The sequence below is a fragment of the Nyctereutes procyonoides genome, unplaced genomic scaffold, assembly GCF_905146905.1.
Source record: "Nyctereutes procyonoides isolate TBG_1078 unplaced genomic scaffold, NYPRO_anot_genome, whole genome shotgun sequence".
NCBI classification, from domain to species: Eukaryota; Metazoa; Chordata; class Mammalia; order Carnivora; family Canidae; genus Nyctereutes; species Nyctereutes procyonoides.
Genome location: NW_026575159.1, coordinates 30594261 through 30607805, shown reverse-complemented (window position 1 = coordinate 30607805; position 13545 = coordinate 30594261). Strand labels below are relative to the sequence as shown.

General features: G+C 46.6%; 1 protein-coding gene across 7 annotated transcripts in view; it reads left to right on the top strand.

Moving 5' to 3' along the window:
• PTK2 (protein tyrosine kinase 2) overlaps positions 1-13545 on the top strand; it is a 271928-nt gene that overhangs the window by 232233 nt on the left and 26150 nt on the right. For all 7 annotated transcript variants that reach the window (XM_055314396.1, XM_055314395.1, XM_055314394.1 and 4 more), the window contains 3 exons: positions 7600-7686; positions 11030-11167; positions 12181-12312. In XM_055314396.1, coding sequence (XP_055170371.1) covers positions 7600-7686; positions 11030-11167; positions 12181-12312 — 357 coding nt within the window. The remainder of the gene's footprint in view (positions 1-7599; positions 7687-11029; positions 11168-12180; positions 12313-13545) is intronic.

Below are 13545 nucleotides of genomic sequence, written 5' to 3'. Positions count from 1 at the left end.
CCCTCTCCTGCACTCATTCCCCAGTTTGCATTTCAGCTGTCTCAGCCTCAAGGCGTTAGGTTAGCTGTGGTCAGGCTCTCCCTGAGCTCCCCACCCCCATCCTCAGACTTCAGAAGGAGTTTCCTTTGTTGGCTGTCAGGGACCTCGCTAAGGATCGAGTCAGGATGAACACCGCAGCTGGACTAACAGCAGCCCCCTGAATGCTTTACTCTTGCTCTATTTCAAATTGAGTCACAGTGCACCTAACCCCATTCCTTTTGGGGTGGGTCTGGTTGAGAGCTTTGTGCATTCTCTGCCTGTCTGCCGTCCGTGGCTGGCTTCTAGGTATGGGAACTGGAGGCACGTTGCATTTGCGTGTTAAGATCTGCTGGCAACATCCCCAGGCCTTGCCTATCCACTGTCTCCACATCCTCAAGCTCTGGGAGGTGGCCAGAACCTTTCCCTGTTGCTCAGCCACACTGTGGCTGGGGTTTGGGACATAGCTGGCCCTTAAACACTCGTGAGATTAAGAATTTTTTATACCCTTTTGCATTTGACAGAGTGGTATTTTCACACAGTGGCTTACTTGCCATGAATAATCCAGTTTACAACATTTTCTGGAATATAAATAGATAATAGGCTTTACCTACTATTTAATGAGCTAAAAATATAGTAAGAAGCTGATAATTCTTTATTTGAATTTCTTTTTTGAAAAATAATCAGAAGTCTGTTAGTACAAAGTACTATTTAAATATTATACCTATTTTTTTTTACAAGGCCTGAAAGCTTGTATTTTCTTGGTTGATGTTTTCAACTGTGTAGTAGTAACTCACAGTAGTAGTCACACATTTAAGGTGACTAGAGGTGACTGACGCAGTTCTTCAGAGTTTTAGAGGTGAAGGGTTCCCTAATCCAGCCTCCTGAACGGGTAGAAAAGCTGGGGCCCAGAGGAGGATAGCCACGCCACCTGTCAGCTGGTGTGTCTCCTGGTTAACAACAACCGTAAACCCTTAGTTACCCACAGAAAAACTGAGAGCTCCCCGTCCCAACATGTAAGGCCCTCCCCTTTGTATATACACATTTGCCTGTTTCTTAACTTGGGGGGCAGCAGGACAACGGGCAGGGCCTGGGAGGTGGGAGAGTCTCAAAGCAAGTTCCTCGGGCCTAGGGGCCAAGCGAGTCTCTTCACAGAGACTCTGATGACTGGGCGGTCCCTCTACCAACGGCCTCACTGTCCTCACTGTGAAGCAAGGATGTTAACATCCCTACGCCTCGGGGGTGTAGTGAAGGCCATGTGAGGTCCTGCATCTGCGGTGCTTGAGGGAGTCACAGAGGTGTCAGGTACTGCACACACTTGGTGATGAGCACCACACCTTGCAGCACTCCCCCTGAGCCCACAGAATTCAGGAACTTGGTCTATCTCAGTGTTCTTCTGTATCTCAGTCAGTAGGATGTTTAAAATTTTCATTTGGCTAAATTTTAGAAGCTGTAGTATGAGGTTAGATTTTTTCTGATTTAGAATACCAAAGGCATTTCTGTCTGGTTTTGAGAGGTTTTCAGAGTGCCTATTTTGAGGCTCTTCTCTATAATCAGAGATTGTTCTGCCCTTTAAAGTGGATCAGCAAACTATCACCCACTGCCTGTTTTTGTGATCAGAGTTTTATTGGAATGAATTGTATGCTTCATTTGTGTCTTGTCCCTGGATGGCTTCAGCCTGCACAGGCAGGGTTGAATAGTGTCACAGATTAAAATATTTGCTCTTTGACACCTGGAGGAAAAAGTTGACAACCCATGGATTAAAAGTTTCCATGGCTAGGAAACCATCTACACTAGTATAAATACACAGATGCTTGATGGCTATAAACAAATACGATAATTATTCGGTACCCTTGCCAGTCAGAATTGGGTCTGGATGAAGTTTTTCCCTTCTCCATGGTAATCCACAGATTCAGACTCTGCTTTTACATAAAGTTACTGTATTTGACCCATCTACAAGTGAGTCGCTTGTCTCCAGGATGCTAACCCGGCATTGCATCCTGGACTTTTCTCCACCCTATGAAGTGGGAGCTCTTGAGCCTTCTCCGTTTATTTAGTTCTGACTGTGCTGTCTTTTCACAACAAATTCCACTTAAATTTCTTCAGTTTCTGTAGGATCTCGGACTTTATAGATGAATGTTGTGTACTAATAAAACTTGTAATGTAAAAACTTGTAAAAAAAAGTAATTAGGTTTTTAAAGCGAAATATTTTTCTCCCCCACATTCAAGATTTTAAAATAAAAGCTTAGTCTGCCTTCGGCTCAGGTCACAATGCCAGCCCCACATTCTGCTCCCTGCTCAGCGGGGAGTCTGCTTTTCACTCTCCCTCTGCTGCTCCCCCAGCTCATGCTCTCTCTTTCTCCCAAGTAAATAAATAAATAAAATCTTTACCAAAAAAACCCAAAAAACTAAAAGCTTAGTTATACTTAATGGCAAAGGCATTATAACCACAAAGCTAATTATTAAAGATATGTTACCATTTTTTTTATGATTTTATTTATTTATTCATGACAAACACCCAGAGAGAGAGAGAGAGACAGAGACACACAGGCAGAGGGAGAAGCAGGCTCCCTGCAGGGAGCCCGATGTGGGACTCAATCCCGGGTCTCCAGGATCAGGCCCTGAGCCAAAGGCAGGCTCCAAACCACTGAGCCACCCAGGGATCCCACCAATTTCTTCATGGGTACTTAGTACTAGTTTTTTTCTCACAATAATAATCTTCAGAGAAATTTGTCCAAGAGGTGTGCAGCCCAGGGAGCCCCACTTTGGGTTCATTTCATTGCTGCAAGTTGTTCTGCACGTTCCCATCAGATCAGTGGAGAGCCTCGAGCTAAAAATAGCCTTTTCCGCAGTATTTGAAATGTATTTCTTGGACCTCTGGGCCCCTGAGACCATTTCAGAAGGCCGTGAGAACAAAACCGTTTCATAATAATGTCCACATGTCATTGGCCTTGTCCACTCTGCTAACATTTGCAGTCCCGTTGCAGACATAACAGTGGACAAAGCTATGATCACCTTGGCACACGCCAGGGCAATGGCGCCAGGCCGTGCTGGTCACCACTCTATTCTTTACCACCGTGCTCACGCAAGAAAGAGATGCCAGCGTGCGGAAGAATGACCCGGATGAAGCAGCCACAGGTCTTCTGTGGGAGGAAACAGCAAGTCAGGAAAGACACTTGCTGTGCAGCTGAGTAGTGGAACTAAACACTTTTCTCACAGAAAACCAGTTTTTCTTGAAAGTAGGGTGGGCAGACACTGTGGCTGTTCAGAGTTGTGCATTTGGCAGACATCCTCTCAAGAAGGAAAGAAACAAGACCGTGTCATCAGGGAAAGTAACTGATAGTGTTTGTTGCTGATGATAAAATTCAAGTTTCCAAGCAAAATTTAGAATTTCAAAAAACATCCATCACCATAACCTTGACAGCTTCCCAATTTGGAGGCTTTTCTGATGAGCTCAGAGTGATATAAACAAATGTGATTTCTTTGCATGTGTAGACTGAAACGGGTGGGCATTGTGAAGGTCCACATAAGTCAGTGACTCGTATTTTCCAAATGATCACTGCAGGATGTCACAGAATCACACATGGGTAGACGATCCATTCACAGTACAAGACGGAGTCATGGGTCTGAACGTAACAGATAATGATAGATATGGTTTCAGATTCCACACTTTCAGAAACCAGCACTTTCTGAGTTGGGGTATAATGTCAGAAGCCATGCCCACAACAGTGCCAAGAAACTGTTAACGGACTCCTCCCCTACCCAGCTGCACGGCTGTGTGAGGCTGGATTTTCTTTGTGTGCCACAGCGAGACAGCACAGCAGACAATGCAGAAGCCAGCGTGAGAGCCAACAACCTTCTCCCAGGCCCGCCATTAGAGGAATTTACATACACACATGTAACGGGTGCCACTCTGCTCGCTGATTTGTTTAATTTTGAAAAAAGTATTTTTTTAAACATGTAATTAGTTTGTTGTTATTTTTAAGTGTTTTAATTTTAATAGCATAAATATGGGTAGATAAATTCCCGATAAACAAAAGCCCTTGGAGTCCTCAGTAATTTTTGAAAATATAAAGGGGTCCGGAAGATAAAGTGTTCAGAGTAGGTGCCTCAGAAGTGTTTCTCAGCCCTAACAGGAGGCAGTGCTCCTCTTCTGTAGGAAGCATTTATGATGTCCCACTGCTAGCTCTCAAGTAAAATACATAGGCAGTAAAATAACTTAACACTAATTTCAAAATGCCAGTTCTTCCAGGAGACCACTAACTGTACCAGAAAGCTAAAACAGCATGCACCCCCCTGGGGGAGCCGCTCAGGTGGGATTACACCCCCAGGAGTGGTGAGGTGGCCAGGTGCTTGCTCCCGTGTGTGGACACACCACATCGGCAGCACCTGCAAATGCAGAGCCTATGGCCACAGCCGAGCACGAATTTCACTGGTCATGTGATGTGATTTTCTAGAATGGCAGAAAATCTTGGTAAAGTTCAAACAAAGCAAATTAACATTGTCCTTCCATATACATGGGAGTTGTTATTGTAGGAGGTTCAGTGTCTGAGAAACTCTGCCAAGTGTTACCTGGGTTCAGATCATAGGACTTTATTGTTGTTTTACCTCCATAGGGTTGAACGAGGGTCTGAGGGGAGAGCGGGCCCTGTTGCTCTCACCTTGGGTGCCGGAGGTGTGGTGCTCAGCAGCTGCGCCCTCTCAAATGGCCAATGTACACTGAACTACGTGCTTTACATACAGTGTGATAATTTGAAGACCAATGCCCTTGGGACCCCTGGCCGGAGCGCCGCCACCTAATTCAGGACCCTTGGTCTAGGATGTCTTGGTTTTTCCTCTCTTCCTCCTCACACGACAGGACTTCAACAGCTCCATAGTTTGCTTTGTTAAGAAATATTACAATCCAAGTTTGTGTGTTTGAGAGGGAGGGAGCAACCCTGCTGAATCGTAGTATTTAGTAGGAATTGACACTTTTGGCCACTCGCGCGGAAGCCATCCGCAAAGCATGACATGTTGTTCTACCTTCATGAGAGCCCTGTCCCCAGCTCCCTGTTGAGAATGTGGAGGCAGAGCAGTGAGTCGCCCTGACCCCAAATGCTGGCCCTCTGGTCCCGAGCCTGCCCCCGCCTACCGTGCTGGCTCCCCGTTTGTGGAGAACACAGGCAGAGCTGTGTGATGGCACGTGCGCACTCTGCACAGCCACTAGTGAGCAGAATCTGGCTTTGTGGTGTTCTTTGTGCAATAGTTTTGTCTGACACAGAACTTGTTTTCATCTTTTTACCTGTTGTTTTATCTTGAACCTTGTAAGTGCTCTCTTTGGCTACCCACAAAGTATTTGAGTCCCTCTGGGATGTTGTATGGAGATTTTGCCAGTTTTTGATCAATCCCTTTCTGTTTTTTCCTTTATTATTTGTTGAGTCAAGGTGTGCTTGTCATAGAGTGGCATCATCACATAGCAGAGTTTGGAGTCAAGCAGATCTGCCAGGAGGCACTGTGCAGCCTGTTCACACTGCCTGACTTCTCTGAGGCCTGGTTTTATCCTCTTTAAAATAGGGTGATAATATTCCTGGGTGGCATTGGTCTTCAGATTGTCACACTGTACGTAAAGCACGTAGTTCAGTGCACATTGGCCATACTGAGTAAAAGCTTTTAATTTTGCCTGTGTTATTTACATGCCACCTCCAGAATCTAAGCTAGCGGACACAACTATATAACTGTCAGATAGCTCTGTTTCCTGTCCTGATTCTTGGCTCTGCATCCTTCCATGCTTGGGCCCCGGGAGCCTTTCCCATACCACCATGGCAATGTGTACATGTTAACACATACCTGTGCCACGAGTGCTGCCACTCTATCAGAATAGAGATAGTTGAATTTTGTTGTTTTCCTTGACCTCTTTTAACCACTTGTTTAAATGAAACCTTTAAAAATACAAATCTGAAGGGTAGTCCCTTGGGCTTCCTGGAACGTACTTTGGAAATTGCCACCCTGAACACAGTAAAGTCTGTGACCCTTGGTGCCCCTTTCCTGTTACTGTCTTGGGGATCCATCCTCATGCTTGGTTAAGTTTGGGGTGAAATGGGGCATCTGGGTTTCTCCGTGGTTGAGCATCTGCCTTCGGCTCAGAGCATGATCCCAGGGTCCTGGGATCAAGTCCCACATTGGGCTCCCATTAGGGAGCCTGCTTCTCCCTCTGCCTATGTCTCTGCCTCCCTCTCCCTGTCTCTCATGATTGACTAAGTAAATAAAATATTTTTTAAAAAGTTTGGGGTGAGGGGATCCCTGGGTGGCACAGCGGTTTGGCGCCTGCCTTTGGCCCAGGGCGCAATCCTGGAGACCCGGGATCGAGTCCCACGTCGGGCTCCCGGTGCATGGAGCCTGCTTCTCTCTCTCTCTCTCTGACTATCATAAATAAGAAAATAAATAAAAAAAATAAAAAGTTTGGGGTGAATCGCATCTGGGCCACCAAAGTGTAGGCTGCATCTTCCACCCTCAAAAATTGAACAGCCCGGGATCCCTGGGTGGCGCAGCGGTTTGGCGCCTGCCTTTGGCCCAGGGCGGGATCCTGGAGACCCGGGATCAAATCCCACGTCGGGCTCCCGGTGCATGGAGCCTGCTTCTCCCTCTGTCTGTGTCTCTGCCTCTCTCTCTCTCTCTCTGGGACTATCATAAATAAATAAAAATTTAAAAAAAAAAAGATTGAACAGCCCCACAGTAGCAGAGTTAGAGCAAGGACAGAGGTAGCTGCATCCATCAGGGTTTGAAGCAGGGCTTTCAGCAGTGTTGCAGAGGATTTAGGTGTTACATCGGGTGGGAAAAATCAGGAGATTTCAGGAAATCGCCGTAGAAGACTCAAAGGATGGGTGGTGCTCCCCTAAGCTTGTTGAGATACAGTAGTTCTTTGTGTATTCTGGATATGACTCTCATACATGATTTGCAAGTATTTTCTTCCATTCTATGGGTTGTCTATTTCTTGGCGGTGCCATTTGCGGCACAGAAGCTTTTAATTTGGATGATGTACAATTTTTCTCTCTTATTGATTGAGCTTTTGGTTTCATATCTACAAAACCATTGCCTACCCAGGGTTACAAAGACTGGCCAGTTCTCTAAGAATGTTTTTGTTTTGTTTTGTTTTGTTTTTTAAGATTTTATTTATTTATTCATGAGAGACACACAGAGAGAGGCAGAGACACAGGCAGAGGGAGAAGCAGGCTCCATGCAGGGAGCCCGATGTGGGACTCGATCCCGGGACTCCAGGATCACGCCCTGGGCTGAAGGCAGGCACTAAACTGCTGATCCCCCCAGGGATCCCTCTAAGAGTTTTACAGTTTTACCTCTTATGTTTAGATCTGTGACCATTTTGAGTTCTTCTGTGTGTGTATTGTGAGCTAGGGATCCAGCTTCATGTTTTCACATAGGAATACCCTGCTGTCTTTGATGTTTATGGGAGAGTGTCTCCTCCACTGAAGTGTCTGGACACTCTATCATTCTTTCCACCTAAAGTCTTTTGGAGAAATGCCTTTTTCAGTAAGACATAGAACAGAATTTTCAAATACTCATTCATATGCTCTGTTGATTTTTGCACAGCCCAGCAGACCCGGTTACCCTAGTCCAAGGTCCAGCGAAGGATTTTATCCCAGTCCACAGCACATGGTACAAACCAATCATTATCAGGTATGTGTGAGACATTCTTTTATTCTCCACGTTTGAGGGTGGAGAGGGACATTGTATGTATTTATACTCTTTATTTCTGTACTTAGGAGTATGATTTGTCAAGCAGAAAGCTAAGAAAGTAACCCACTAAATAATTGTCTAGGTAGGTGTCATGTCACCAGCCCAGAGGGCTGTAGTCGGCCCCTCAGCCTTAAAGCAGCAGCTGGGCAGGTGCCCTGCCCCACATTCTCCACTCCATTCCTCTCCTCCCTTTGTGCAAGGTGTAGGGTGAACCTGGTGGCTCCTACTATACAGAAGTAGTAATGAACTGGACAGTTTTTCTGGAAGGCAAGAATAACACTCAAATTTACCTAAAAAACTAGACAAGATGCCTATGGACAGATGTGGAAAGAATGTCAAATACCTTCTTACAGGGAAATATCTTCTACAAGTTAGAAAAGAGGATCCTTGAAAGGAAAGGACTAGAAGCAAAGTCAGTAATGTTTCTGGTTTGGAGGGAAGAGTATTTGCTTTTTGGAGGCATAACTTACTTAAGGTGAAATGCTGAGATCTCAGTTCTGATGAAGGGCACAGCTGTGTCCCCCACACCACACCAGGGCAGAGAACATTTCTGTGACCCTGGAAGCTCCTCCAGGCAGCCACCTGCTGTCTGGGCACAACTGCTTTCTGACCATAAGCAATGATTGGCGTTGCGTGTTCTGGACTTCCAGATGAATGGATCAAATAGGGTCTACTCTTTCATGCTCAGCTGCTTTTACTTGGTGTGATGTCTGTGCATTGACATCCCAATGAGGGAGTCAGTAATTCACAACTTTTTAATGCTGAGAAGTATTCCACTGTGTGACCATACCACAGATCGTGTACCCATGGTAATGTGATCTGGATAATAGGCCAAATCACTTCTAGGAAATAAGATCACCTCTCATAATTTGTGTCGACTGTGGCTCTTTTGTAGCCGTACTTTTTATATAACTGGCTGGTACTCCTAGCTGGCTGACAGGGTCAGTTGTGATATCAGCCTTGAATGGAAAGCACTCAACTGAAGAAGATAGCTCAAACACAACACAAGCAATGGGGAGTCCTTGAGTCTTTGTCCGGAGAGGAAGAAGCTAAAAGTTCCCTTCACTGCCATCTCCTTTCACATGTTTCTCCAGGAGCAAAAAGAGAGGCTCACTTACCATGCCTCCTTTGCAGGGTTGCTGAGGGTCAAATGAAAGCATTTTTATTCCTTTACATGCCTCTCAACTCTGATTTAAATCCAGGCCTCTTAGATCTGTATGGACAAGCACTTCGCTATTAGCATACGGTCCCAGGGAGAGTGCCGTCCCTTCCACACTGGAAAGGATGATGGTACTTTGGAACACAGGAATGGTGTCTACAGCAGGCTCTTCACCTGCTTTACTGTCTCCAGTCCCACTGTACTAATTCTGAAGTGGGGCCCAAGAGCACCAGGCTGTTGACCAGCACCCGAGGTGATGCTGAGCCTGAGAGACCCGTCTAGGGAGACACTGTTGTGAGACACCCCCTTGCTCCAGGGAGGCAAGAATCACTGGGGAGCTCCTCAGCCAACAGGCTGGCCGGGAGTACTCATGCCCTCTGCCTGGCACTGTCCTCGGCCCTGAGAGCATGAAGATGAGTGAGGTGCCAACCCCCTTGAGGGAGGAGCTCACAGGACCGGACCCTCCTCTTGCTATAAGTCTAGGTTACTGGTTGCCTTGGGCTGTGGTTCATCCTTGGGGAGCCAGCACCCTGACCTAGGCTAGTGGTCAGAGCAGCGGGAGGTGTATGGATGGCCTGAGGAAGGAAGACAGGCACTGAGCAGGACTCGGACACCAGACTTGTTTAGAGTAAGTGTGACAGCTTCCGCTGATGCGGCAGAGAGAACACAGGCCTCCATGGGCCCTCCACAGCGGCCCGTGCCCCTTTTGCTACCTGGCTCTGGTACTTGTTCATCTGTGGCTCCCCCCACCCCAAGTGGAAGCCCATGAGGACGGGCTTGTCTCTGCTTTAAGTGCCTACCACAGTGTGTAGAACAGAGTTAAGGTTTCAGTGGATAAATTAAAACATTCTTATTTTCATCAAACGAGTGATTAAGTTCTCCCAGGCCCCAGGTTTCCTTATCTTGTAAATGAGAACAGCTACAGGGCATCACCTGGTGTTATGTCGTGCTCTTCTTGGCTAAAATGCCCGTCAGTCCTTTCACAGGGTTGGTGTGATACAGGACATTTGAAATCTCTTTGTTGGGCAAACTGCTAGAAGTTCTTTGGCAGTAATACGACCGAGAATGGTAGTGATATGTCATTTTATGTTTAGTAGAATTTTTGTATTGAAGTACTTGCATTCAAGTAAACTGTGAGAACAATTTGTACATCTTACTTGAAAGTTCATTAGTTACATGTTGTCGGTATGCAATTTTGGTATAAATCAATGACCAGAGACCTAACAAATACACAAAGTCTTTGTTGAAGAATGTGTTGATGTATGGAAATATGGCTTTAGCTATCTCTTAACTCATTACAAAATTAACTGACCACCCGGCCATCCAGTACTAACCCAGTGAGTTATGGAAACAAATGCTGGTTCTGGCCTCTCGTGATTGAGGGAGAATGCCACATAAAGAAACTCCTCTCGTTTTCCCTCTGCCCTGGGATTTTTCTCCTTGTGCACCTGAAAGTCTTTTCTTTGCCATAATCATCATAGAACCTGATGCCTGTGTCTCTCATTGTCAGCCCTAGCTTGTTAGAGAAGAGGTGCTCTAAAGGAGCACCCACAGAGCCACATTCATGGCTCCTATTGCTTTTGCATCAAGGTTGCAGAGTAAATGATTTCTGATTTCTTGGTGTATATTTGCACTGCTTTTCTACATGACCTTCATAGATTACCTTTCCTGAGGCTTTTAGTTGAGAATCCATTTCCTTGCCTTTACCACCCTCCAGAGGCCACCTGCATCCCTTGGCCATGATCCACCACCACCAATGGTGGTGCCATATCTCTGACCAATGGTGCCATATCTCTGACCACTCTTCAGTAGCCATTTCCTCCCTACTCCCCTGCTGCTCCCGCTGGCACTGGTAAGGAACCTGCTTATTACATGAGGTCCATTGGGATAATCCAGGATCATCTCCCCATATCAAGACTCCTAATTTATAACCGCATATGTGAGGTCCCTTCCCGTGTAAGGTATCATAGCCACAGGCTCCAGGATTCAGACTTAGAGTCTCTGGGCATCATTGTTCTGTTTGCAGTGTTTTTTGTCATCTTTATTGCTTCCTTACACAAGGAAAGTAGAACTGTGCAGAAGCACGCTGTGTCAGAACCTGACCCTGCTGCGCCCCATTCACAGGTCTCTGGTTATCCTGCTTCACATGGGATCCCAGCCATGGCCGGCAGCATCTACCCAGGTCAGGCATCTCTTTTGGACCAGACGGATTCATGGAATCATAGACCACAGGAGATATCAATGTGGCAGCCCAATGTGGAGGTAAAATGGGTGTTCTTGGGCTTTTGTTTGTTAGCTGATGAAGCTTGGCCTAAAGTACCTTTTATTTCTGAATCCTAAGAGTTACTGATTTTGACGGCCTAATTTTAAGGTCAAGGCACTCCCATCTGCTCAAATTCCTCCTGGTTCTTTGAATCCTTTTTACTAAAAGAGACACCGCCGCCATCATTAGCCCACTCACCTGAACGGCAGCACTTCAGGCTGAATGTCATCAGCATGTGCACCAGCCGTGTCTCGGGAAGGAGCAGGGAGGCAGAGCCTCCCACTCTGTGGGCCATGTTAACTGTCATCAGATTTGCCTGGTAAACAAGAACCACTCCTGTAATAGTAAATGTTGATTCTTGGACTCCTGGAGGACCTGGAGTTGGCTGCTCATGCCCTTGCCCTTGCCTGAGCATGTTTGACGATTGCTTGGTGCTCCATGGCATATGTGTACTAAGCCTAATCCAGATCATTTTCACTTCTTCACTGCAGCCAGCAATGTATTCTCTGCACATACCTTGGATTCTTTCTTTCTTTCTTTTCTTTCTTTCTTTCTTTCTTTCTTTTTTAAGATTTTTAGCCATTCATTTGAGAGAGAGAGCACGTGCATGGGTGTGGGGAGGGACAGAGGGAGAGGGACAAGCAGACACCCTACTGAGCAGGGAGCCTGACACATGGGGCTCGGGGCTCAATCCCAGGACCCTGAGATCATGACCTGAGCCGAAGTCAGACCCCAGCCAACTGAGCCACCCAGGTGCCCTGGACAATTTCCTTAGAATAAATCCTGCAGGTGGAGCTGAATGACCTTGTACTTGTTAAAGATGCATGGCAAGTGGTAGCTTGGAACCTCCAGGAAAGTTGCTCCCATGAGCAGAGTATAAGAGACCCTCTTTCCACCATCCTCTATTCTGCTTTATTTACTTGTTTATTTTTGGAAAAACACAGAAAACAGTAAGAGCATCCTAAATATACTCCTGAGAGCGGATGTGCTGTTTTATTTGCTCCCCTGCCAGGACTCTGCTGTGCTGGACCTGCGAGGGATTGGGCAGGTATTGCCGACCCACCTAATGGAAGAGCGGCTAATCCGGCAGCAGCAGGAAATGGAAGAAGATCAGCGCTGGCTGGAAAAAGAGGAGAGATTTCTGGTAATTGTGTTTCTGGTTAATTCTGGTAATTCGGATTTTTTCCAGTTGTGAAGCTCTGCCAGAGTGCACTGTATCACGGATGATTGGAAGAGTTCATCTTTTTCAGAACAAGAGAGTTCCTTTTACATCTGGTCCCTAACACTTGGAATAGTGGGTTATTTGCTTTTTTGGACTTTTTTTCTGGCCAGATATCCAAGGTTTTAGTAGTGGCATTACAGGCTCAGAGGTGTAAGTATTTCTTTGGTTTTTGCAGAAGCAGCTCCCCCTTAAGGGTCAGCTTACCTTATATCTTGCTCCTGTAGCACGTGTCACTAGATAGCTGAGAACCTGTGGTCTGCCCTCGCGGCGTTCCTCCTCTCGTGGTCTGATGGGCGCAGGCCTCCTCCCACATGTATCTGGACCGCCCGAGTCTGCAGCCCCCTTGAGAAGTCCTGCGGCAGAGGGAAAGTAGTAAGGCACAGCCATCTCCGTGTGTCGCTTGACACAAAGGCCCTTTGGACTCATGGCCGAGCACTTCTGTGCCCTCGGCCTCAGGACCCACTCCCTAGTCAGCCCGCACAGCTAGTTCTGTCTTCCTGGGGTAGCCTGAGAAGGATGGCTGCACAGAGCCAGGACTCCTACTATTTCCACACATTCTTGGTCAGTACCTTTCCCTGGGTAGTCCACAGCCGGTCCCTCATGCTCTGATTCAGTAAACATTCCCTGAAGCCACGTCTGTGTCAATCTGTATGCTGGGGGACTAGACACCGGTGAGGGTGAGGGATAGTTCTCAAAAGGCTTACAGCCTTCCGAGCAGAGAAGCATTGAAACCAACACTTACTGGTGATATGCCACAGTGGTTTCAGCCTTCATAAGTGGCTCTCATTTTTTTAAAACTGTAGTTTAAAATTAAAACACTCAGGCTGGGTGAGGCGTGTTTTCCCCATTGGTGAAGCCAGTGCCCCCAGCACAGTGGGCTGCCCTTAGCAAGCCTGCCATCCCAGTGCCCACAGGAACTGGGAGCATGCTGGGAGGCCTGCAGACGCCGCACACACCCCACACTCGGTTACTGCCAGTTGGCATACACCCTGGTCACAGATGCCCTTCACCACCAGATGTATTTCTCCTATATGGAGTCAGCTGGTCCACACAGCCACCCCAGAAAGAAGAGACAGGTCCAAAATCCTTTACCCAAAGTTCTTGAAGGTTTTATGTGCTTCAGAATTCAATATTTTTTACTTTAGAAGGATAGTG